The 25,383-nt window shown below is 40.9% G+C and overlaps 3 protein-coding genes across 5 annotated transcripts in view; 1 reads left to right on the top strand and 2 right to left on the bottom strand.

The window, feature by feature from the left end:
- Positions 1-1,364: 1,364 nt before the first annotated feature.
- On the top strand, positions 1,365-7,705 carry styx (serine/threonine/tyrosine interacting protein). Of its 2 annotated transcripts, XM_061765790.1 has the most exons (11): positions 1,367-1,601; positions 1,889-1,921; positions 4,583-4,636; positions 4,719-4,816; positions 4,884-4,944; positions 5,026-5,062; positions 5,134-5,173; positions 5,713-5,763; positions 6,681-6,753; positions 7,000-7,090; positions 7,174-7,705. In XM_061765790.1, the coding sequence occupies exons 1-11, from the start codon at positions 1,419-1,421 to the stop codon at positions 7,245-7,247; spliced, it is 795 nt and encodes a 264-aa protein (XP_061621774.1). In that variant the 5' UTR covers positions 1,367-1,418; the 3' UTR covers positions 7,248-7,705. The 2 variants fall into 2 exon arrangements, with proteins under 2 accessions (XP_061621775.1, XP_061621774.1); XM_061765791.1 differs by lacking the exon at positions 5,713-5,763 and having other exon boundaries at positions 1,365-1,601.
- Positions 7,706-9,847: 2,142 nt separating this feature from the next.
- Positions 9,848-17,329, bottom strand: gnpnat1 (glucosamine-phosphate N-acetyltransferase 1). 2 transcript variants are annotated; one of them, XM_061765792.1, is made up of 6 exons: positions 17,120-17,329; positions 13,749-13,916; positions 12,533-12,595; positions 11,419-11,546; positions 11,212-11,273; positions 9,848-10,775 (listed from the first exon to the last, which is right to left on the bottom strand). In XM_061765792.1, the coding sequence occupies exons 2-6, from the start codon at positions 13,900-13,902 to the stop codon at positions 10,628-10,630; spliced, it is 555 nt and encodes a 184-aa protein (XP_061621776.1). In that variant the 5' UTR covers positions 13,903-13,916; positions 17,120-17,329; the 3' UTR covers positions 9,848-10,627. The 2 variants fall into 2 exon arrangements, with proteins under 2 accessions (XP_061621776.1, XP_061621777.1); XM_061765793.1 differs by lacking the exon at positions 17,120-17,329 and adding an exon at positions 15,182-16,038.
- A 784-nt stretch (positions 17,330-18,113) lies between these two features.
- Positions 18,114-25,383, bottom strand: part of LOC133474268 (E3 ubiquitin-protein ligase AMFR-like) — a 24,555-nt gene continuing 17,285 nt past the window's right edge. The window contains exons 13-14 of the mRNA XM_061765785.1: positions 22,542-22,711; positions 18,114-20,747 (exon numbers count right to left, since the gene is read on the bottom strand). Coding sequence (XP_061621769.1) covers positions 20,588-20,747; positions 22,542-22,711 — 330 coding nt within the window. The 3' untranslated portion in view covers positions 18,114-20,587. The remainder of the gene's footprint in view (positions 20,748-22,541; positions 22,712-25,383) is intronic.

Here is a 25,383-nt window from a genome sequence, read left to right as displayed (position 1 = left end):
TAGCTTAAAAAAATAATAATAAATGTAGCAACATACTGGAGAAGCCACAGTGGGGCATGTGGTCAATCTCGACTCAGGCCCTTCTGTGTGGAGTTTGCATGTTCTCCCTGTGCCTGTGTGGGTTTTCTCCGGGTACTCCGGCTTCCTCCCACATTCCAAAAACATGGATCTTAGGTTCAATGAAAATTATAACTTGTCCTTAGGTGTGAATGTGAGTGTGAATAGTTCTTTGTTTAGATGTGCCCTGCGATCCGCTGGCGACCAGTTCAGGGTGTACCCCGCCCCTCGCCTAGAGTCAGCTGAGGTAGGCTCCAGCACACCCGCGACCCTAATGAGGTGTTACAGAAAATGGATGGGCGTAGGAGACAGTAGTACAGAAAGTGCTGCAAGCAATCAACATCCAACATGGCTTCCCCACAGACACCACATGGCAGGCTGAGTATAGACACTGTGTGATACACGGGAAGCTGGTGCATGTGTCAAAAGCGGTCACTTGCTTCTATCTAGTGAGTTTAAGAGGCTACTGCAGCACTTAAGTTGTGGATGTAATGATGTACATTATAAATAAAATACAGATGTGAAGGAAGGAAGGATGGAAGTGAATAGGTGAAAGGAGTAGCAAACTGTGAATAGGCGGGGGAACACTGTGTACCTACTTTTGACCCACCCTGTAAATTATACTGTATACAGCCGATGCCTTGCAGTCGCTTTATTCCCATGATCGCGAACAGAATGCACATTCATACAAGAGCTACTCTCTGCTACAGCTCACGCAGTCTCCCTGACTTGAGCCAATGACCTTGCATAAATGTCCCTTGGCTCTTTCAGGTGAAATGTTCCTTCAAACAACTGGCCCCGCACTTGACGGCCCAGTTCAGATATTACAATGCATTCACTGTATAAAACAATACAATTTGAATGTATTATGGTTTTGTTGTTGAAATAGTTTGTTTCATATTTTACAAACACATTTTACTCTTTTTTTTTTATCTCATCAACAAATAACCAGGCCCAACTTCCCGTTTTTAAACACTAATGTTGCCTTTGAGCACAAGTTTGCACACAAGTTGTTTTTTTGTCTATTTTTTTAAATGATGTTGATTAAAATCACCGACCTTGACGCGGGATTCAATAATTGACATTCAATATTATTACACAAGCGCCGTCAGTGTACATAGTAATTACATAACACTTGCCAAAGAAATAAATAGAAGAACGAGGGTAAAAACAACACTTGTCTTTCCAGTTTGACGTCAAAGATCATTTTATAATTGGGTGTCGCTTCTGTGCACTTCCAACCTTTACCTGCAGATGTCACTGTTTCTCTATTTTGTCGTTCACCTCACACGCCCCGTCCGCCGTCCGCGTGGTCATGTGACCCTCTCTGAGTGTCAGGGGAAACAGCATGGCGGACATGCATGCGGAGGCTGGCGACGAATTACATCGACTGTCCAGCTAACCCCGCCCGAGAGACAAGAGCCAAATCGGGACGCGTCGAGCCGAACCGAGCCCGGCGAGCGTTGGCCGAACGCCTCAGCGGAATGGACGAGGAGACGAAGGTCCAGTTTCCGTCTCTGCCTTCCACCAAGGAGGAGCTCCTGGTGGGTTCTGGACGGCTGGCTAACCACAGCTAACCGTCGCGAAACACAAAATAAATGAACTGTGTGTGTGCAAATGTGTCACTTTTGCGGGACGACGACCCTTTAATTGTATCACGCGCGTCGCATATTGTCAAAATGTAGTCTTGTCAAATTAACCTTTCTATTCTGAGTTAGCGACCACTAGCCTAGCTTGTTAGCATTAGTACGTCACGTAGGACTGTCGTTCCCACGGACAAAGACTCTTTAGTTCCACGTTTGTAAATAATTTAAATATTTTGTTTTCACAGGACTGGGCCTATCCAATGAGACGTGAAATGCAGGTACGTTCAACTGCCATTAACTGTTTTTATCACCCGCCAGTGTTTTACTGGTCTTCTAGCGAATAGCTATTCAAATGTCAAACATTACATTTCATCCTTATAGCTCGTAGTTGCTGCAAATATTTGTGCTACAGCATGGCTGTATGAGTCAAAGTGATTTTGCAAGTAGGTTTGATTTGCAGTGGAATCTCCAGGACGGATTTGAAAGATAATGTTGCCATAGGAAACAACGGAAATGGGACTCATTCGTTCCAAGATCAAACAGCGGCCATCACGGCATTTTTAACTGTCATAATACAGTGAACCCTCGCCTTGAGGAAACAAATACATATATATATATATATATATATACTGTATAATCATTTGGAACTAGAGGCCTCTTATATTTGTTTTAATTGTAATTGGCTCAACGCCATCTAATAATATTAGCCTACCCTTAAAAAAAATATACAGGCTTACCAATTACTTGATTTTGAAAGTGTATGTCATCACTTTGAGACCTGTAAAATTATTGTTGTGAATGTTGCCATTCAGCTCCTGATTAGAGAACAGCAAGTTGTGTAAAAGGTACTCAAACACTGAAAAGTTGGACAGGTGCATTCAAATGTTTACCTTTTAAGTTTCCTCTCGAAGTCCAATATAGGGTTAGGGGTGGACGATGTATATCAGTAAACAGTTGACTTACAATTCCATTGTAACATGCTGCCAATTACTCTGCTAAGACACTACTACATTATTTGCGCACTCACTGTAGTAGTCACTATTAGCCTATGTGTTGTTGACCAAGAATGGCCACTTATGTGCTTGATAACTAGCTGCACAATTGTCACTGTTCCAGATTATCGCACGACTAGTGGCTTTAAACTGCTTACATTGCTTGAAGACTCTGCACCATTGCACAGTTGTCACTGTAGTATTTGTCACTTCACACTGCTCTAAATTGCTTGAGGACTCTGCATCATTTGCACAAGTGCCATTGTATCAGCATTACCACATTACTGGTAACCTTTCATTGATCAGTGACTCTCCGTAGTGTGTTTTCATGTCCTAAAAGTATATTTTATCATAGTGGCTGGCTGTTGTCATCCTAGAGCGGCTCCAACTACCGGAGACAAATTCCTGGTGTGTTTTTGACAGACTTTGCAAATAAAGATAATTCTGGTACAATCTGAACGATGCTTTAATGATGTGCAATTGTACATAATCAAGTATTCATACTGTCTCTAAAAGAAAATAACCAAACGGGTGCATGGACGGCATCTGCGCACATGATTCAGTCATGTCACTCGGTGGCAAGCAAAATAAACTCTCACTCTCAAAGTAGCAAGCCGAGCAATCTTTTCAGGAGTTTAGCAGCTTAACAAGTTGGTGAAATGAAACAACTTACATCAGTGGAACGCATGTATAGTTTTTTGTTGTTGTTGGGCAACAGGAAAGTGACACAGGCCACCGATGTATGTACTGGCTTCCCAAACGCGGCCAGTTTCAAAGCGAAATGAAGAGAATAGACGGCGCTGTTACGATCGTATATTTACTGGAGGATTTATTCATTTTGGATAACATTAACAAAGAAAACTGTGTACTCATAGTCATCCCAGCTGCTGGTGAGGCTGATGAAAGAGCTAGCTTGCATAGCCCTACTCCTGCCGCAGCTGTTTGTAAGAAAATACCGTATTTCACTATCCCGTGTCACTGATCACCCACTGCTTATTTGAACGCTGTACTGTATTACCAGTATCAGTTACTAAACTTGTCACCGGGAATTTTAAAAAAAGAGAGAGAAATATTCCCCGGTTATGACATCTCACACATTTCAAAATTACAAGTGTGTGAGTGTAAAGCTTGATCTTTTTTCCATTTCACTCTTCATAAGAAACACCTATTCATGTGGAAAGGTTTTCAAATTTAATGAAGCTAGTAAATATAATTTCCCTCACGGGATGAATATAGTATCCTTCCAGCCATCCATTCACGACTTCTGCTAAAGAAAAGATGAGAAAATCTGCAAAACAGACAGAAAACCCTCACTGAGTCATTTAGCAAACACGTACTATATGACAAAAACAAGTAAATGTTTTCAAGACATAAAAAACGCCATCAACTACATTTCTTTCTGCAGTGTTCTAGCCAGATTTGTATGCCACTGTGTGCCTGTAGTGACAAACTTGTCTATTTGGTTTAAAATATTTAATTAGGGTTTTATTTTGATATCTCAATTTTTGGACATTTGTTTACATTTATTTATTTATTTATTTATTTTTTACCAAAAGCTTAACTAAAATATGATTGTGCGCACCTGATTGATTTGGCATATTCTCCTGTATACAGCCTGGACATAACTTGAAGTTAGTTGTTAAATATTGACATACAGTATTCTTGAACAATGTCCCGCATAAATGCCCAGGGAAGCAAGTAGATATTTACACCGTTTTATAATAGGACATTGTCAAATCATCATTATCGTAAAGTAGATTTTAGAATAAATCAAGATATTTTTATTTGCCCATGTAGCCCACCCTTATCCCTAACTTTGTGTATAATATATTTTACTCTTACTCAATCGATGCCTCATTAGGTACACCCGCACAATCAAGTGCGATTAAATACAGTATGTTAAATCATTCACAAAATTGTACCTGTGTCTTTCTCTTGTTTTGTTAGGAAATAGTACCAGGACTGTTTTTAGGTCCTTACTCTGCTGCCATGAAAAGCAAGGTAATTCTTTATTACACAGTGGCATTCATTGCTAAAATGCATGTAAAATGTTATAACATGTTGTTGTGTTTGGCGGTGGTAGCTGCAGGTTCTGGAGAGACAGGGCATCACGCACATCGTGTGTGTGCGCCAAGACATTGAAGCCAATTTTATTAAACCTAATTTCCCTCATACATTTAGGTAAGAATTGTAAATTCATTCAGTAGTGCGTTCTTGTTCCTGTCTGACTCTTGGTGTATTTTTACAGATACCTTGTGTTGGATATTGCAGACAATCCAGTGGAAAATATCATAAGATTTTTTCCCACGGTGAGTTGGAACGCTATTCAGGTCTCATGGCAACCTTTTTACGACATGACATAAAGTTCGGTGCTTGTTTTCTGCCTCCAGACTAAAGAATTTATTGATGGCTGTTTAGCAACAGGAGGTGAGGGCACGTTCTTAAATGACAGCACAACCTTGAAAAATTAAATTATTTTTTTTCCCCTCATGTTTTAGGAAAGGTACTGGTTCACGGTAATGCAGGAATCTCAAGAAGGTACTGTACTGTTTTTTTTTGTTCAGTTTTGCATTCATTTGTAACCTCGTGTGACAGCATGAATTTGTGCGGTTGTCATTTTATGTGAATTAAAGCACATTGGAATGTCAAATGGTGACTGCACTCAAGGTTGTACAGTTGTGAATTTGATTTATTTCTATTTCCTATGGTAGCATTTTAGAGGACTAACAATGAATCAATTGATCAGTTATCTAATTAATCGACAATTTTGATAATTGATTCATCCTTTAGAGAACTTGTTTAAGTTAAAATTGTCCAAGTCCTTGAACTTTCAATACTGAATATAAGTAAATATTCTCATATAATTTCCATCCCTTTATTTAAAAAACAGCACATTATTTTAAATAAACAGGGCAGAAAAATCTATTATGATTCAGGTACTGGTTTGGTCCATAACATGTCAGAAAACGGTATAATGTCGATTATTTTTTTTTTTCCCCAAAGTAGCCTCGTGGGGATTGAGAGTTTAAGCTGCAACTCTTAAAATGTCTTTTTTTTTTCTTTCCCCCACCCCTCAGTGCTGCCTTAGTGATTGCCTACATAATGGAAACATTTGGAATGAAATACAGGCGAGTGTTTGTCCTCCATTTTGTCTTTGGCTCTCAAACTGCTTTGTTTTTCATATTACACTCTTTAGCATTTGGTAATTCTTCTCAAGATGCTAATGGCCATATTGTAAGATTGCGCAAGTTTACTTCATGTTGTGGCTGGTGAGTGGACACATGAAGTGATGCTGGTTTAGAGTACTTTGAATTTGTGGAGTCATGATGTTAAAAAAAGAAAAAGAAAAGCAAAGGTTTTCTCTGTGTCATGTTCTAACCCAGGGGTCATTAACCTTTTTGAAACAGAACTATTTCTTGGGTATTGATTGCGGGCTACCAGTTTGATACACACTTTTGCAGTAACAAATTTGCTTATTACTTTTAATTGTTATTCCCTATAAATATTCATCTATGTGAAGACACTGATCATATTTAATAATCTCACAATTATCAACAGTGATTTTAAGGTCCTGTATTTTGGCTATTTAGACCTATATAGAGTGACTCTCTAACATGGACTTAGTATAAAAGTGTCAATTTCATTTTTTAAATTTCTTTTTAAACTTGGTTTTGTTGTACTAGTGTCCAGAAAAAGCCCTTTTGATAGCTACTTCTGTTTGACAGAGTTTTGTATCCGCTTTGTCCATATTTGGCTAAAACCACCCCCTCTCCTCTGATTGGTTGCCTCTGGGTCGAAGATTTGGCAAAATATGTCCCCTTTAACAAGGTATAGAAAATATGCAGCACTTTGTCTAGAAATCTCTGTTTACACATTTTCAAATGATCACTTGTACAACATTCCTAGGAAATTACAATGTCCCATCACCGGTGAGCTATTTTTAAAACAGGCCCGCAGGCTACTCATGTGGTCCCTGGGGACAACCTGGTGCCCGCAGGTATCATATTAGTGGCCCATTCTAACCTGTGTGTTCACTTCACTTCAGGGAGGCATTCAACCACATCCAGGAGAGGAGGTTCTGCATTAACCCCAACTTGGGATTTGTGCATCAGCTTCAGGTGAGCGTCAACCTTTAGCAAGTATTAATATATACAGAGCCATCTGAGTAAATGAGAATACTGTGGTCTAACTGTCATAAAATTTTGAAACCTCCACTTACTGCTTCCATCTCTACAGCATGCTACATCGCTATAAGTTGACCATTCTTGGTCCTTTGGTTATCACAATTGTCTATTTTTGGATCACACAAAAAATCCCATTAGTGGAACCTCCTGAGATCGGTTGATGTGTGTTTTGTTTTGCAGGAGTATGAAGCAATCTACCTCGCCAAACTCACCATTAAAATGATGTCGCCCATGCAGCTGGGCCGCTCCTTCTTACAAGGAGGCATGCCAGGTCTGCACACAATCAAGGAGCTTGATTGTCAAAATGGTGTTTTGCAGTTTATAACTAAGTTGTCCTGAACTGCCTTTGAACAGGAAGCCGTAAGCGCAGCCTGGAGGAAGACGACGACTTTGGAGCAATGCAGGTCACAGCAGCACAAAATGGATGAGCCTTGCCTACATTTAGCCATGTGGCGCATTGCACTTTTTTTTTTTTTTAATGGGATGAAAAATGTAGATATTTGAACCTTTTTCTAAGGGGATAGGGGCGGAAGACCACTCATGTCTGAGATGTGAAGGTCTGAGCAAATACATTTTTGTTGTTGTTGTTTCTTGAGCTAAATGCACTGATGGGAAAATTTTGCAGTTTTATAGTATTTAAAGCATTTTTGCATTTGCAGCGGGACAGTATTGCAATAATGCACTTTCGATACTTGAATTTGTGTAGACTGCCAGAAGGGGGGCAGGCGGGGAAAGGGGAAAGTGGCCAGGACGTCGACCATCGCAGGACTTGATGAAGATGGATAGTTAATGCCTTTATTTTGGTGTCATAGGATTAACAACTAATATCAGGCCTATTGTTGGATAGGATTTAATTGTTGCATAATAAAAAGTCTGTCTGAACCCATTTGGAGTTTGCTCCATCTTCTTGAGTAGTTATGAGCAGTGGTGTCGCTGGGCTTATTTTAGCCCCCCCCCCCCCCCCCCCAAAATGTATTTTGTTTGTTTAGGCCAAATTTTTGTGTCTAAGGCCCCCTAAATGTTTTTCTTTGGAAACAAAGTCTATCCAGTGTAGAAAGTAAGTACTGTAAATGACACGGGCCGTATCGTGTTTATTTTAGTCTATGCCGCGGGCCGCTAAAAAGAAACTGATGCCTGTAGTTTGAATAACCTTGATTTAAACCATGCAAACGTTGACGACCCCGCCCTCTGAAAGAATTGGAATCAAAAGGAACCGGACTCTCAACTGGAATCGTTCAAATTCTAACCGTGCCCAACCTTATGCAGACCTATGGACAATTTAGTCATCCATTAACCTACCATGCATGTTTTGGGAATTTAGAAGGAAGTTTGAGGACCTGCAGAAAATCCAGCCAACATGGGGAAAGCATGTGAAGCAGAGATTTGAACACCAGACCTCATATCTGAGAAACATAACCACTAGTCTACTGTCATGCCCTGTACTGCAATCCAACTACAATGCCGTGAAGTATTGGACCCCTTCTCAAATTCTTATATTTCTGCATAGTTTCCCCACTTTAAGTTCATCAAACAAATGTAAATACCAGGCAAATATAACCAAATTGAACTTGAAATGCCTTTTTAAAAATGATTTAATTTATTAAAGGGGTGGGGGGGGCGAACAGTTACCTGGCCCTGTTTGAAAAAGTAATGGCCACCTAAACCTAATAACTGGTTGGGCATCCTCAGCAGCAACAATGAAAATCAAATGTTTTCTATAACTGGCAATAAGAGTCTCACATCTCTGTGGAGATATTTTGGCCCACTCTTGCTTGCAGAATTGTTTAAATTAAGCAAAAATGGAGGGTTTTCAAGCATGAACGGCCTTTATAAGGTCATTCCACTGCATTTCAATTAGATTCAAGTTTGGACTTTGACTAGGCCACTCCAAAACCTTCATTTTGTTTTTTAAGCCATTCAGACGTTGGCTTGCTGGTGTGATTTAAAACGTTATCCAGCTGCAGAACCCAAATGCACCTCAGCTTGAGGTCACAAATTGATAGCTGAACATTGTCCTTCACGATTTTCTGTTAAAGAATCAAAATCACAGCAAGTTGTTCAGGTCCTGAAGGAGAAAAGCAGCCTAAGACCATCACACTACCACCATGTTTGACTGTTGGTATGATGACCTTTTTCTGAAATGCTGTGCTACATTACGCCAGATGTAACGAGACACACACCTACCAAAAAGCTCATCTTTCATCTTGTCAGTTCATATAATATTCTCCCAGAAGTCTTGGGAATCATTCGGATGTTTTTTTCTTTTTGCAAAAGTAAGATGACCCTTTATGTTCTTTTTGGTCAGCAGTGGTTTTGGCCTTGGAACTCTGCCATGGATGCCATTTTGTCCAGTCTCTTCCTTATTGTTGTGTCATGAACACTGACCTTAACTGAGGCAAGGGAGGCCTGCATTTCTTTAGAAGTTGTCCTGAGTTCCTTCTTTGTCAGTCACTCCGTGGGAAGGTTCACCACTGTTCTATGTTTTCTCCATGGGAGGATAACGGCTCTCCCTGCGGTTTGCTGGATTCCTAAAGCTTTAAAAATGGCTTTTGTAACCCTTTCCAGACTGATAGGTGTCAATTACTTTATTTCTTGACTGTTCTGGAATTTATTTGGGTCATGTCATTTTGGAACAGCTTTTTTTAGATCTTTTGTCTGACTTGATTTTGTTGGGACAGATTCTGTTTAAGTGATTTCTTGATTGAACAGGTCTGGAGGTAATCAGGCTTGGGTGTGATCAGTGGAAAATTAAGCAAGAATTGTGATTAGCCAAAATTAATTCATGAATTAACAAGGAGGTAATGACTTTTTCACAAAGGGCCAGGTAACTTCAAATAGTTTTTTTTTCTCTTTATTAAATGAAATCATTTAAATACAGCATTTTAACTTCACTTGGACATTTATTTGATGTTAAACAAAGTGGGAAATTTTGCAAAAACAAAAAATTTGAGAAGGGGGCCAATACTTTTTCACGGCGCTGTAAATTGAATAAATTACAAACCCAAAAAGCACACGAAATAAGACTGGGTTATGGGTTACCAATGTTTTATTTAGTTTTGTACAGATTTGGCAATAAATTACATTAAATATGTTCCCTTTGCCCAACTAGAAAAAAAGACAAGTATAAATGTACAAATATCATTTTTGTATCCATATCGCCCTTTCACAAAATGTGATCATTGTTGCTATCCAAATATAAAACGTTCATGACTTTCATACACACAATATAAACTCCCATTGCCTACTTAAATTGATTTTAAATCCTGTAGGATTTATACCATCATTGTGATTAATTTTTTAGCACTATTTAGTGTTAGGGCAGTTGGTGTTCGAGAGGAGGATGCAGGAAAAGGATGACGCACTGTGGCGACCCCTAAAGGGACAAGCCGAAAGGAAAAGAAGAATTAGTGTTCAATGAATGGTTCTTTGGTTACTTGCCTTCAACCATCAATTATTTATTAATGAATTATTGGATGCTTTAAGGACATAAGCTTAAGCTTTCATTGAATGTCTGGCTGATTTCATTCCTATTTTCCGTCACCATTGTAATAAAATAAGACATTTACAGTAAGTGACGAGCCCTTCTTCAGAGCTCCGCCACTGTGAGGTAGCCATGGTTACCAAAACAAAAAAGGGGGCGCTGGGGAGGGGGCTTTGACATGTGTTTGTGTTTACTTCAGCTCTTAGTCAGGATGACACTCCTCGGAACAACTCAAAAGTTTCAAAATGACGCACTCCAAACCGCAATGTTCTGCTCGGCTGACGTCAGAGGGTGGCGTGCAAAGCTGCGTTCCAGGCCCGGTGGTTCTCAGTGGGAGAAGCGACACTGCATGTAAGTCTCGTCAGAAGCGGCGTAACCAAACTTCTGGTAGAAAGCCACATTATTGGGTGCACATTCCAGTGTGATTTTATAGCAGTTGAGTTTTTTGCTGAGAAGCGTAAGCGTGGACAGTAACCTGAGGGAGAGAAAAGACGGACAGGTGGGTAATGGATGAGGAAGCCAAACACATAGTCCTCTTCCGGTAAACAAGAACTTGAGTCCAAAATGGACAAGATTTAATAATCAAGTGTCACTTGCGCTATCACAACAACGAGTGTGCCAATGTATATAGCAGCACTTCCTTTTTAAACTTCACTGTCAGGCTTTACAGATGTTAAAATATATATATTTTTTTTTTGTTCAGGGGGATTACACTGTGATTAACTGGAGCGTGGCATCTATTATAGTGAAGGCTACTATCTAAGGAAAAATATAGTGTGTCACCAGAATAAAATTGGAATAATCTACACATGGTCAAAATAAACTAGATTGATATAAATATATTTTTTTGGGCAGAGATAACAAAAGTGACTGAATTTTTTGTTTAGGTCTCAGACCAGAGTTCTACTCACAGTTTTCCCAGCTGTTTGCCTCTGCACACGTCACTGACGACCACCTCCTCCACTCGACCTCTCTGCAAACAACCGCAACAGATAAGAGTTTTCATTCAAGCTCAACAGTCCACCAGTATGCAGCATTACCACCTCAGTGCCCTCAGTCACCTCCTATACTTAAAGGAATTTATAGCGAGTAAGTTGTATTAAGAGTCAGTAACCTACCTTTGCACAAGAATGAATGAATTTGTGTTCCGTGATCAAAGTGGCCGTGGCCACAATTTGTCCTAGATTGGTGTCCTCCACCACCACTACATAGTAGTCCCCCGTTTTCTTCATGTGCTCAAATTTATCTGTAGGACAAAAGATTCATGATTTTTTTAATACACATTTGTTGGTACTCATCTTACTAAAATGTAAAATTTCAATTGATAATAAGTGATGCTGTTGAGCACTTAAGGATCTGCTTAAAAGCTGCCACACACCGAGCTACGCGGCTAAACCCGACTGAACTGTCGCGCCGTGTGCATGTTGTGGCACAATGTGCCCAATCAGTCTGCCACTGTATTTGCCTCGAATCTAAATTTGAATTTCTGGCGCAACATTGCAGATTACGGCCAATCAAAATGCACATAAACTTTCACACGTTAAATATACATTTCCGGGTTTTAAGCGAGGGGGACACCACTGTTTTTATGTCTCAAAGGTATTCTCTGTCAATTGACTGTCTGTTGTCGTACTGAACAGCCGCCGGTAGGTACCGCTCTGGAACGCATTGCGCTGCTCGCTGTTTGAACACACACACACACAGAGAGAGAGCGAGAACTAGCATAGAAATTAAGATCGCATTTATTTTGTTCTGTTGTTTCTAGCGTTGGCTATTTCCCACAGTAGCCGTGTTTTGTTGTTTCACAATAAGCCCCATGATAAACGGACGAGCGTCTCCTTTAATCATTGAACCCGTGTACAGTAACTAACTTAATTATGTGTGTTACCGTTAATGGGTTGTGGTCAGCGCTGTTATTTCCAAGTGTTTTTGAGCGCATCGCTCAGCTCGCAGGTATGGTCATGAGAAGAGAGAGAGACTCGCAGAGCTAGAAGCTAATGGTCGTGTTGTTCGTGACTTGGTTGTTCTGCCGTCGGCTATGGCGACAAACGTCAGCGCATGCACACAGAGCAGAATATTTATTTGAAAAACCTAATAAAATACGGATAACACGTCATGTTTTGAGCATATGAATAGCAGCAAATCAATGGTGCATATTTTACATTGGTATATGGGTTTTCCTGATTTTGGGGGTGCGTATTATACACAAGAAATGAAGGTAATTTGACTTACTTATAAACTGGTCTGCGGTGACGTCACCAGTCTCCGTTAATTGAGATAAAACCTTAAAGAACCCTGCAAGACAAGAATGAGCAGCGTAAATTGATCATGTAAATTTGTGCCTATCAGCAACCTTGACATTCAACTCACTTTACACTGATTTTAAAAGCCGCCATTCTGTGCCAGAAGGAACAATCTCAACGGTATGTTAGAATTTATGTAACATGAAAACAGAGTGGCGGAACGGTGAAAGACTGGCTAGAGCATCTGCCTCACAGTTCGGAGGACCGGGGTTCAAACCCGGCCCCGCCTATTTGGACTTTGCATGTTCTCCCGTGCCTGCGTGGGTTTTCTCCGGGCATTCCGGTTTCCTCCCACATCCCAAAAATAATGCATGGTAGGTAAATTGAAGTCTCTAAATTGCCCCGAGGTGTGTATGTGAGTGCGAATGGTTGTTTGTTTATGTGTGCCCTGCGATTGTCTGGCAACCAGTTCAGGGTGTACCCCGCCTCCTTGCCCGATGATAGCTGGGATAGGCTCCAGCACTCCCGCGACCCTTGTGAGGATAAGCAGCTCAGAAAATGGATGGATGGATGAAAACAAAGTTTAAAACGACATGAAAGTGACTATTATTGGACTATTATTGGAGACCGAGTCCTCCAGCAAATTGCAAAACTCTAGGAGTAATTGAAAAAAAGGTTCCAAACGACATTATGCAAGCTGAAAAAGGTTGAAAAAGTTTTACAATTTCTATAAGTGATACAGCAATGGATATAGTTGCCTATAAATACCACAAAATGGCAGCAAAGCACTACCTTTGCAATAGACAGGGCTACTAAATGACTGGCTTCCCCTCACTTCAACACAGTTCCTTGGCAACATGATGCTACAAGATGGCGCCAAGCGACACTTTTATATCATACATGGCTTTAACCTTAGCACAACAACTGTGAATGTGTGAGATTTTCAATGAATAATGGAGGATAGGTCCACAAATATAACCGTGAATAGCTGAGTTCATGATTTGCATATATGCAGGGGAATACTGTACCTCTACAGTAATTATAAATTAATATTAGGGACGGTTTACTCATTGTTTTACTTGTGAGAAATCAGTTTGAACTTGAGCTTAAACAGCCTCCTGGGACTGCTACTGTTGGACTCTGTAAAACTTCGACTTTGTGAGACATTTTGGAGATTACCAGATGGTTCAAAATCGGCCACTCACCCCTGTTGAAGTCAGCAGTGCAGAGGGGCCTGAGTACCAGGCCTTCGCCAGGGCTGGAGGGGGAGATTAGGGGGGAGAAGGAGACATTGTTGTCGCTCCAGTCTAACTCCTGAAGTAGAGAGGGATCGAACAGGGGCATCTCATCCAGCAGCATTCCACAACCTCGGCCTGGGAAACAAGACTTTCAATGAGCTCACAAAGCCGTGCATTTGTGTGTGTCTTGAAAAATGAATCGGAAAGGAATTTTTTTTAAAACAATCTAGTATGTTTGTTTTACGTCATACAGAACCTTGACCTGACAAACACAAATTCTGACAGAATCCTGTCATTTGTGGTTTAATACACCTTTACCAAGGTCGAAGTGAAGCACTCATACAAGCAATTTGCACGACTTCTTTGTTACTTTACAGCCCTTTTATATGACATATTTACACCAATATACAAAAACATCACGAGGTAGTTATAAACAAAACACAATGGTACAGGAAAAAGAAGTACAAGATGTACCAATATTCATTTGATTCAGATTTTGAAACGTTTCTTTTGATCGTTGGGGTATTTTGACGAAATGTTACAAATTATTAAAAGAGACATAGGATGTGTTTTAAATCATGTAAAATGCATCACGTCCCCTTTAATTTTAATAAGTAATGATGCAAATGGTGACATTGGAGTTGCTTACGTCATGCAACACCTGTGTAATTCTTCCCGTTTTACACACCCATTATAATCTGATCCTTACCCATGCAGTATCTGGGATCGTAAAATCGAATGGAAAACAAAAATAATTTGAATAAAAAAATATTCCTTTTAATAGAAGTCTTTCTTAAAAAGCTTTTCTTGAAAAATAAAATTAGTCCGTGACATTGAGACACATCAGCAGCGCTTCCTGCGTCTTTCGGCCAAACTGAGGAGGGAGAGAAGAAGAACCGGATGCTCCTTTCACACTGGCATACAGGATGTCCAGACTAGAGTTTTATTCCCTCTCGTTTCAGTCTACATGCTGTGTGAAGTTGTTAATAGATGAGCCAGTGGAACATGGTTTATGTCTCCACTGATGAAGAGGACACAGGCATCCTGAAATTGTAATCTCGCGATCACAGCTTGCATAACGTTGTTTGGAATGGCAGCAGCTCATGATTGAATGTAAACAAACAACTGCAGTTTTCTAACAGCCATAAGTTTGTCTGTTGGCGAGTAACCTCACATTCCCCATAATGATCATGACAGAAATGATGGGTGCTTACTTCCTGTAATTAAATTACTTTATATTGAATTAAATTACTTCACCCACATCGAAACTTTAGAGCATGATTCGACAGAACGGCGGCATGTATACGTCCAACCGTTCGTGCTACCGCTAGCTTGCTAGGCTATATAACATTTTATTGCCTACTTGTGAGCCGTATCGTATTAAAAGTATGTGAACATACCTCAAGCAAGCTTTAAACGAACGTCCTCTCCTGTCCTGTCCACGTTTCCCTCCATTTTGTCCTTATAATACCGTCGGCTCGCTCCACTCTTGTTGTCGTCGCCACGGTAACATGTGTATCCGGTCGCATTTGAGTTGACAAGATAAAGCCCAATGATTGTAAAAAACGGGATGCTGAATACATTTTATTTTTTTTTTATAACTTCTTTGGCAGTTAGATATTTACAGTACTACGTCAAAAGACACGCGACAAGGCTAAAAATAAACTAGCTTTTGCATTCAAATATACTGTGCACGCGGCGACGCGGAGTAAATGTCTTTTGCAGAGCCGATCAGCATAAAATGCTAAATATCGGCCGGTACCGATTAGCCCGATCAAATCGGTGTAAAGTCTTGTAAATATTTGTATGAAAAACAGGCTAGGCCATAATATAATACATTACAATCAAATCCTACATAACTAATACATTCAGATATATAACGAAAGTAAGCCATTCTCCTGCCCACACTGCTCTTCTCACAAATAATGTTCCATTTGTGCTTTTTAACTCAAGTTTTAGGGCAAGCCGTTTGAAACAACACAGTAATTTTAATGTGTCGACTTGGAGAACCCCCGAAATTTCGGCCCAGAAACTTGTCAGCCAATAGGAGAAGGGGCTCCCCGAATAGCAGATGAAGCCACAGGATTCTAATTTGAAGGCAGTTTTTGACCAGATTTTCTATAGGCGATCACACACACAAAATTTTTTCCAACACAAAAAAAAAACCTCAATTTCCCACACTCCAATTTTCAAAATTCTCTGTGCGTTGTACTCAGGTTGAAGTGTCTATTCAAACTAGACTCCGCATTTTCACAGACAGTCATTTTTGGGAAATCTTGTCACATTACTAATCACATGAAAAACATTAAGTACAGTGGTAAGGGAGAGCACCATTCATAGCCTTGAACTGTTGTATTTCGAGACCGCTGTAAATAGAGGACCCCTGTATAGAATTTTACCACTATTCACAGTTAGACTGAATTTTTGTTTAAGTAACTTTTGCAATTTCAAGCACTTTATCCCTCCCAAAATTGTACTATTTTTTTGTGACCGTGATTAAATGAGGTGGCAGTATGACCGTGGAACAATTATGCCTTTTTTCATTATTTCCTGTTGGAAAGTGACACTACACTGCTTTCTACGTACCCCCAGACCAAGAATAATTCCTAGGTGTGAATGTACCTTTCACCGACAATGGCAATAAAATCCATTCTGATTCAGATTCTTTACAAGAGAGTATGCTCAGCAATGAACTATCATGGGTCATAAAATACTATTTGTCTTTGCAGGATCTGGGCAAGGTCCCAGAACAGGATATCAACTGTGATATACGCCCATTCCACACAGTCATCACTTGACTAACGTTGCCATAGCAACATACACTTTACTGCTGTCATTTATTGGTTCCATGTCTGTTGCACAGACTGTAACTAGTCAGTAGTCACACCGCGACAAGACTAATATGATTTATATTAAAAAAAAAAAAAAAAAAAAAACGGCCCTCTTTAAATCATTCTCAAAAGCTGATATTTATTATTAGGTGCTACTTTTGAAATCTATACCTGTCAAACACATTCGATAAACCCTGAACAATAAAACCCTCAGGAGATAAGTTTTAGTTTTACTACAGCGTTGTTTAGATGTCAATTGTGTTCAAAGTTTTGATTTTTCTTGCCTATATGGCTTCAAGTAAGGGCCATGTTTGTTCTACATATTTTCAAATATTTAATTTGTTAAATAGTAGATACAAAACTTCAATTCAAACTTTTTAATAAGACACCATAAAACTGATTGTAGTTTGACGCTAAATAGTAGCTACAAAAAGCTAAACTGTCACCACTCTAGTTAACCACACTAAATTTCTGCTACGCGGCTAGCCGGCTAGCTAAAGTACTTACCGGTAAACAGCAAACAAGAACAGACAACAGGGTGAAAGTCCCGCGTTGAATAACGTAGCTCCGTTGTTAAACTCTTCTACAAGTTGCCCAGTAATTCAAGCGACAAAATTCACTTTCGGAATGAAGCATATTTTTGAATGGCCTCGACCACACCACTTCTGTGGGTGTTTGCATCTGACACACTGTGACGTGGCAACTTCCTGGTAGAGTGGGCGCACCTCGATGGCGTCATTATTTTTAAAACGCCTTCGTTTCAGTCATTTATTTAACGGAACCTTTTAATAGTTTCGTACGCTGCATGAATCCAACCGTTTTAATGGAAAAACAGAGGAAGTTTAGAATCCACGTGTCTGACTGGCTACGAATAGCGATTGACACGAAACAAGCTTACTCGACATTAGGTACATGGCGGAACCTAAACGTGTACGTAAATCGGAACGCGCCATTATTTAGCACTTACCTATGCTAACACGGGAGTAGTTAGTGTAAATATATGTATAAAATACACGTCTCGGACAGAAGTATAAATCATTTAAAAAATACATCGCGGGCAGTTTGAAAGATATAAATGTCACCTGTCGTAAAACGAGACTCCGCCTTCTTCCAATTGTAAAGGAGGTTTCTCCATCCATCCAGTCAGCCATCCTCCGTACGGTCGCGGGGGTGCTGGAGTCTATCCCAGGTGACTGGGCGAGAGGGGGGGGGTACACCCTCAACTGGTGGTCGCCAGCCACTTCCCCAGACTTGACAAAATAATTCAGTTTTGATAGATTAATATAACCTACTGACGGTGTCTTATCAGTTTGTTTTTTCCGGCTGTCGAGCGGCAGTTAATAGTGTAGCTGAATAAGGAAAGCAGTCAGCCAGTGTAGTTATACTCCCGCAAAGTAATAAAACCAGAAACTAAACATAGCGTTAAATTAATAGCTTTCACATTTAACTGCATTAAATTGTATACAGTATTGTAGACGTTTTTCAAAAAGAGTCAGTTACATTTTTGCTAAAAAGCTGCAGCCACGCGTTTCTTTTTATTGAGTATGTATTCTGTATGCCATTTACAAAAAAAAAAATTCTAGATTGACACAAATGACCTATGAGGGAACCATCTTGCTGTGTAGGCACATTTACACTGGTAACATTCAATCCAAAAATGGCCTCTTCATAAACTGTTCTCTTTCTATAAAGTCATAAAATGGATAGATGTGTTAACTAACTGAAAATAAAACCAAATGTTTCCTGTGTTCACCAATCCTAGTCAAGCATCTAACATCCCCTCAAATAGTAAGCAAATAGCATCCCAACTCAGCATTTAGAACAGGGGTGGTAAACCTGGAGCCCGTGGGCCATACACAGCCCCGCCCCCCATTTGATTCCTTAAACAACTAAATCCTCAGAGAAACTTATAGAAAGACCCAAAATATTAACCCACTCTCCTGTTGCGCTCTAATAAATGAAAACAAACAAGTGATTATGTTGCTTGCTGGTATGTCTCCCCCCATTTGAGCAGACAAAGGCCAAAGATTTCCATACACCTTTTTCACATTTGAAAATGATAGCAACAGACATGATGCCAAAACCCCATTGGAAAATATTTTCTTATTAACATACAGTAGTTTCAGGAAGAAAACCCTTCACACTTATACAAAATGTAATACTTCCTCTTTGTTGCTCACAAAAGAAGATTAGAAACCCCCCAAAATGTACAGACCTATACTAAATAAAAACAGATGGAAATGATACAATGCTGACACATCAATAGTTCTGTTTGCAGCATTAAAAACATTCATGTTCATACTGAAAAATACTAAAGTGACATTCTCTTACACAAGGGTAAGCCAAGAACAAAAAAGTTTTTAAAAAATAAAATAAAAAATAAGTATTTTGCCTACATTTACTGCCGTTCACAGTTGAAAACCATAACACAAATAAATCAGATTTTTTTTTCTCAAAAGAGAACAAGAATTCTAAAAAGAAAACCAAGAAACCCAAACAGCTTTTCAAAGACTTGGTTTCTCTGAATGCAACACGTGCGGTTTTATTTTCTCAACCAGCAGCCAATCATCATAGCTTCCCTGCCTGCTGAAGATGCTGCTTACATTGTGTGGCACGTACAGAAATAGCATTGGCATTCACAATGCGCACAGTAGTGTTGTTTCGTTTGCGAACGTTTCGTTCAAAAGAATGAATCTTTTTAGTGACCGCAATCCGTTAGACACGAGTGAGTCGTTCGTTGAACTTCTTTGTCCGCGATCCGTTACACCAGTGATTCATTCGTTGAACTTCTTCGTCTGGGAACTTATTTGTTCGTGATCCGCTAAGGAGCGATGTACTAGTACGTATGCAGCGATTCATGCGGAAGTTCACTGCGAACTAGTACAATGAGTGATTCGTTCACGCAAGGAACGACGTACTACGCAGTGAGCATACTCATGAGTGATTTTAACCGCTCGTCCTGACGTCCTCACGGGGATAGCTTTCACTGTTGAGTCAGTCAAGCACATGGAAACAAGTACACACATGGGGCGTGGGTTGGACGGGGTCTCCATAATCTTAACAGACTACACACAAACTCATGAGAGGACAGGAGGCCGGTGTGAGTTTCATTCGCCAGTGCAAGGCAAACTGAAGCGGCAGCAGCAGGGAGTTTAAGGGGGGAGATTTGTTTGAAAAGATGAATAAGAAATTTAAAATAAAACATATTTACATATCATCCCCTCTGTGTCTGTAATAATAATAGATTAAACTCATATAGCGCTGCTCAAGACACTGAAAGACGCTTTACACTAATCAGATGACAATAACAGTAAGCTGAGAGCAGGAAGCCCGGGTGGCGGGTGCTGGTGTCAGCGACGCATGGTGGAATGCAGGAAAGTCTCGCCGGCCGGGAGGAGTCTGGCTGGACGTAAGCGGACGCGGAAGGATATGTGTGGTAACTGAACTCGCTGCACGCATGTTCACAAGTCACAACCGAAGCCAGGTGTTCCAGAGCTTCCTTAGAGAGAGATAGGTAGGTGTTAATTTAACTCAATTTTTTGTATTTTTAAATCTCTCAGCCTTTCTAGTTTGTAATACGTGACAACAACAACGCATAGTCCTTCGGTAAACGTTGCGTGAACGTGAACCTCAGGAATGTATCATTAACTGAATGAGGAAGCCCTTGAATGACTCTGTGACCGAATCTTTTGAACAAATCTTTTTAACAAACTGATTCAAATGATTCAGTACACTCAAAGATCTTCCGCGCCCATCACTAGCTGCAAGTAGTTTAGCTGCAATCGGTGACGCCGAGGACCGTAGAGATAGTCCGACTTTAATACTGCTATCCGAAGGCCATGTTTGTGATGCTCTTTATTAATTACGCTCTGAAAAGGTGACGACGGCCGCCGACTTTACTGTACATCATGAGGGGGAGGAGTTAAAAACACTGTCATGCCTTTGGGGGGTTTGCTGAAGTCTGAAGCTGGGTTTTCAGGGCGCAGCATCCTGTTGCATACGTCTCTCCATGGCTGCCGCCATGGATCGACGCCTCAGCGTTGTTGAGTCTACAACCGAGAAAGAGTCCTCCTCCTCGTCCTCCAGGCGAGGAACATCGTCATCCCGCCCCTCTGAACTCTTGGTCAGGTATCTCCTGCAAGTCATGCCACCAAGGAATGAATGCGACAATACAGCACAGAGGAAATTCCGCCTCTCGAGTCACACACACACACAAAAAATCTGAGTTCCAACTGTCGTCTTGCAATAACCTATACAATGAACCAAGCTTTGCCACAAATAATGAAATACCTTGAGTAATACATGCCCACCCACCCCCCAAATAAACTTTGGGTGGGCGTGAATTACTACAATTGCCTCTCGAAGATAGCAGCAAATACCTTTTTTTCCCCTATGAGACCAGGTTCATGGGCTGACTAAATTAATCCCTCCCCTCACTTCAACATACTTCCTTGGCCACAAGATGGCGCAAAATAGCAAATAGTTTTTGCAAATAACAGGAGTTCGCAAAAGAAATTCGCAACTAGGTGACATTGCAAATATGTGGCAAAGTGTAAATTTAGTTAAACTCCAGCTCTGTGAGCATCTAATGCAGAATAAAGTACAGTATAGTAAATCCGTTCTTTAATCCAGCCTAGCGAGAATTTACATCATCAAGTCTTGTAATGTTTGTTAAATTTAGCCAGTGTTCCTTTAATGTATTTATCCATCCATCCATCTTCTGTACCCCTTTTCCTCACTATAGTTTTTTAAATTAACGAATCATTAAATTGGTGAGCTGATTTATTGTAAATCATTATAAAAATATGTAAATAGAAAATATTAGTAAAATATTTTATAATTAGAACAAACAATTGAACATTTTTTAAGTTTTTTTAGGGCATCGAATTGATTGCAACTGGAATGTTCTTTGTCTTAGAAGACGTTTCGCCTCTCATCCGAGCAGGCTTCATCAGTTCATGCAACAGGGCTTAGTTAGGACACACTAGCCAGTGTTTATGCTCCAATTTAGAGGCATGCCCCACACCACGTATGGAATCATTCGTTTGAAATGCAAAAAAAGGGGAGTCGTTAAGCCGCCTAGCCAAGAGGCCATTGTCAGTCCACCAGTCGTTGGGTGGAAACTCCCTCATTAATATTCATTCAGTTGTGAAGTGGTCATGGAGTTACCAGTCAAGGAGGCCATGCATTTGTTGAAGGCAGAGATATTAGGTTTCTTTGGAATGGACAAAAGGATGGCATTGTAAGTAGGACATGGTAAGTAGGTGATGTCTTAAGCCCCCTCCTCTATTCAGCAATGGTTTTTCCACCTTTGTGTATATGGCCTCTCTCACCCCTCTTTCAAACTATCCATCTTCCTTGTACAGTATATACACATTTTTGTCCTCAAAAGAGTACCGTTTCTCTTAGAGGTCCAGGTAGACAGCTGAGTCTTGACCTGAGGAGTTAGCCCGTCTGTGTTGTGCCACATGTCTGCTCAGTAGTTGTGTGGTTTCCCCAATATATGTATGCATCTGCGCATCCCTCACTGCACTTGACCAGATGCACCAGAATGCTTTTCTGCGTGTGTGGTGTCCTGTCTTTGGGGTGTATCAGTCTTTGTCTCAGGGTGTTACCAGGTGTGAAGTTTACCGGAATGTTGTGCTGGTTGAAAATCCTTCCGAGTTTCTCAGACAGACCTGATACATACAGAATGACAATATTGTTGCGTCTGTCACTTTGCTGTCCTTTCGTCCATTCCAAAGAAACTCAATAATTCTGCCTCCAACAAACAGCGTGGCCTCCTTAGGCAAGTTAAACTAACTCCACAACCACATGAATGAGGGCGTATTCTTGGTTGTTGATTTGTGTTGTTTTTTTTGTTTTTTACTTGGACAACTATCCTATTATGAAATGTTTGCCCACGCCTGGTTTAGAGGCGCTAGTGTACCTGCGAGCCTGCTGGATCAGATCCTCTTTCCGCTGCTTTAACATCGTCTGTCTCTCCTCAGCCGACTTGGAGAAGCGACCACCTCTGGCTTCTGTGTTCTCAGGCTCGCTGGGGCCCTCGGCGGCTGGAGCTCCACTGGGACCCACCTGCTCGTCGAGTGCAGGACTAACCTGCAACACACCGCGCTCAATGGCCTGCACTATATTCACACTTTTCAAGGTCAACTTCAAGCAATCACAGTATAAATTAGAGGCGGGCAAATAATCTGACCCAGTGAGTATTTACATCAGGGGTCACCAACCTTTTTGAAACTGATAATTACTTCTTTGGTATTGATGAATGCAAAGTGCTACCAGTTTAATACACACTTCTGAAATAACAAATGTGCTTAAATTACCTAAAATTCATTTTTTTCCATCAATAATTACTGATATTTATCTATGTGAAGACACTGATCATAATGATTTTTCAAAATAATTATCAACAGTGATTTAACAAGGTAGAGAATATCAATATGCAGCACATTATTTCTATATACCTCTGCAAGAGTTTACATTTTAACATGATCACTTCTACAACTTTAAGAAATCAATGTCCCATCACTGGTCTGCTCTTTCCTCTTCTCTTTCTGCCAAAGAACCCGCTTTCCACCTCCTCTTCTTCGACTTCGACCAACAGTAGCTAAATTTCCAACGGCGCCCTGCAGATTGACGGCGCCCATGGCGGACGTTGTTAACCCAGGCCACGACCAATCCGGTATGGAATTCTTTGGATGAATGCTCATATTTGTTTGGCAAAGTCTTAAGCCGGATGCCCTTCCTGACGCAACCCTCTGCATTTATCCGGGTTTGGGACCGGCCTACAGTTTGCACTGGCTTGTGCCCCTCATTTACATACTTTGTATTATTTTGACGGAAAAGACAAGTCTCTTCTATTTTCTTATTTTATAATCTTATCTGTCAGCACGGTGGACGACTGGTTAGAGCGTCAGTCTCACAGTTCTGAGGAACGAGGTTCAATCCCCGGCCCCGCCTGTGTGGAGTTTGCATGTTCTCCTCGTGCCTGCGTGTGTTTTCTCCGGGCACTCCGGTTTCCTCCCACATCCCAAAAACATGCATTAATTGGAGACTCTAAATTGCCCATAGGTGTGAATGTGAGTGCGAATGGTTGTTTGTTTGTATGTGCCCTGCGATTGGCTGGCAACCAGTTTAGGGTGTACCCCGCCTCCTGCCTGATGATAGCTGGGATAGGCTCCAGCACGCCCGTGACCCTAGTGAGGAGAAGCGGCTCAGAAAATGGATGGATGGATGGATATAATCTTATCAACAAATAATCAATTAATTAACAATTTTGTATTTTAATACAATTTTGTAATTAAAATGAGGAGTCATTACAATTACATAACATTAACTAAATTATAATTAAATTACCTTTAATTATTGAAATTAACAATTTTACGTATTTTACATACACATTAGGGCTGCACCATTATGGACAAAATAATCAGTATTATTTTCATCAATATTGTAATCATGATTATTCCTCATGTTAGGGAAAAATTAAAATTAATCAATTAAAATTCGAGTAAATGTCCAGTCCTAATACACATTCAACTGATCTACCTCATACGGCCCATCTGTCCGTTTTAAAATTCAGATGTGGCACTTGAGCACAAAAGTTTGCCCACCCCCGATTATGCTCTTGCTTTGAAAAGGAAATGGGCCCCTGAGACACTCCTAATTTAAACACTGTCCACATGTCAAAGCCACATCCACACGCAGCATCAGCACTGGGGCGCCCCAAGGTTGTGTCCTCTCTCCGCTGCTCTTCTCTCTCTACACGAACGACTGCACCTCAGCGAACCCGACTGTCAAACTCCTGAAGTTTGCAGATGACACCACTGTCATCGGCCTCATCAAGGACGGTGACGAGTCTGCATATCGACAGGAAGCGGAGCGGCTGGAGCTGTGGTGCGGCCGACACAACCTGGAGCTGAACACGCTCAAGACTGTAGAGATGATCGTGGACTTCAGGAGGCATCCTTCGCCACAGCTGCCCCTCACGCTGTCCAGCTGCCTTGTGTCAACCGTCGAGACCTTCAAGTTCCTGGGAATTACAATCTCCCAGGACCTGAAGTGGGCGACCAACATCAACTCCGTCCTCAAAAAGGCCCAGCAGAGGATGTACTTCCTGCGGCTTCTGAGAAAGCATGGCCTGCCACCGGAGCTGCTGAGACAGTTCTACACAGCGGTCATCGAATCTGTCCTGTGTTCTTCCATCACAGTCTGGTTTGGTGCTGCTACAAAAAAGGACAAACTCCGACTGCAACGGACAATCAAAACTGCTGAAAGGATTGTCGGTACCCCCCCTACCCACCCTTGAGGACTTGCACGCTGCCAGAACTAAGACAAGGGCGTGCAAAATCCTCTCGGACCCTCCCCACCCTGGTCACCAGCTCTTCCAGCTCCTTCCCTCAGGTAGGCGCTACCGATCAATGCAAACTAGAACTAGTAGACATTCCAACAGCTTCTTCCCTCTTGCAATCAACTTCTTGAACAGCTAACTTACAATTCCATTACAACAAGCTGGCAATTTTTTGACTTGAGTTCGTTGTCACATTTCTGTATTATGTATTACTCGTGCACTCACTGTAGTTGTCTCGCCGTGCTGCACTATTTGCATATAGTGGCCACTCATGCCAGAGTAGCATCTGCTCCATTTGGACACTGATTGAGGAGTATCTGTAACATTTGCACAACCATTGTCCCAGATTATCGCAGTACTCGTCACTTTAAACCGCATACACTCCTTGAAGTCTCAGTGCCCTTTGCACAATGGTCAT

This window comes from Phyllopteryx taeniolatus, chromosome 2, assembly GCF_024500385.1.
Source record: "Phyllopteryx taeniolatus isolate TA_2022b chromosome 2, UOR_Ptae_1.2, whole genome shotgun sequence".
Classification (NCBI taxonomy): Eukaryota; Metazoa; Chordata; class Actinopteri; order Syngnathiformes; family Syngnathidae; genus Phyllopteryx; species Phyllopteryx taeniolatus.
The sequence above is the reverse complement of the archived record's forward strand: the minus strand, read 5'-3'. Positions and strand labels throughout refer to the sequence as shown.

What these genes read in the sequence shown, in the direction of transcription:
- styx (XM_061765790.1), top strand. Translation starts at nt 1,419, where the DNA reads ATGCGGAGGCTGGCGACGAATTACATCGACTGTCCAGCTAACCCCGCC. An exon ending in CTGCTGCCATGAAAAGCAAG is followed by an intron (nt 4,637 to 4,718) that starts GTAATTCTTTAT and finishes TGGCGGTGGTAG; the next exon opens with CTGCAGGTTCTGGAGAGACA. An exon ending in AATGCAGGAATCTCAAGAAG is followed by an intron (nt 5,174 to 5,712) that starts GTACTGTACTGT and finishes CCCACCCCTCAG; the next exon opens with TGCTGCCTTAGTGATTGCCT.
- gnpnat1 (XM_061765792.1), bottom strand. Translation starts at nt 13,902, where the DNA reads ATGCTGCTGGATGAGATGCCCCTGTTCGATCCCTCTCTACTTCAGGAG. An exon ending in CACTGCTGACTTCAACAGGG is followed by an intron (nt 12,596 to 13,748) that starts GTGAGTGGCCGA and finishes CTTGTCTTGCAG; the next exon opens with GGTTCTTTAAGGTTTTATCT. An exon ending in CACCGCAGACCAGTTTATAA is followed by an intron (nt 11,547 to 12,532) that starts GTAAGTCAAATT and finishes TTTGTCCTACAG; the next exon opens with ATAAATTTGAGCACATGAAG.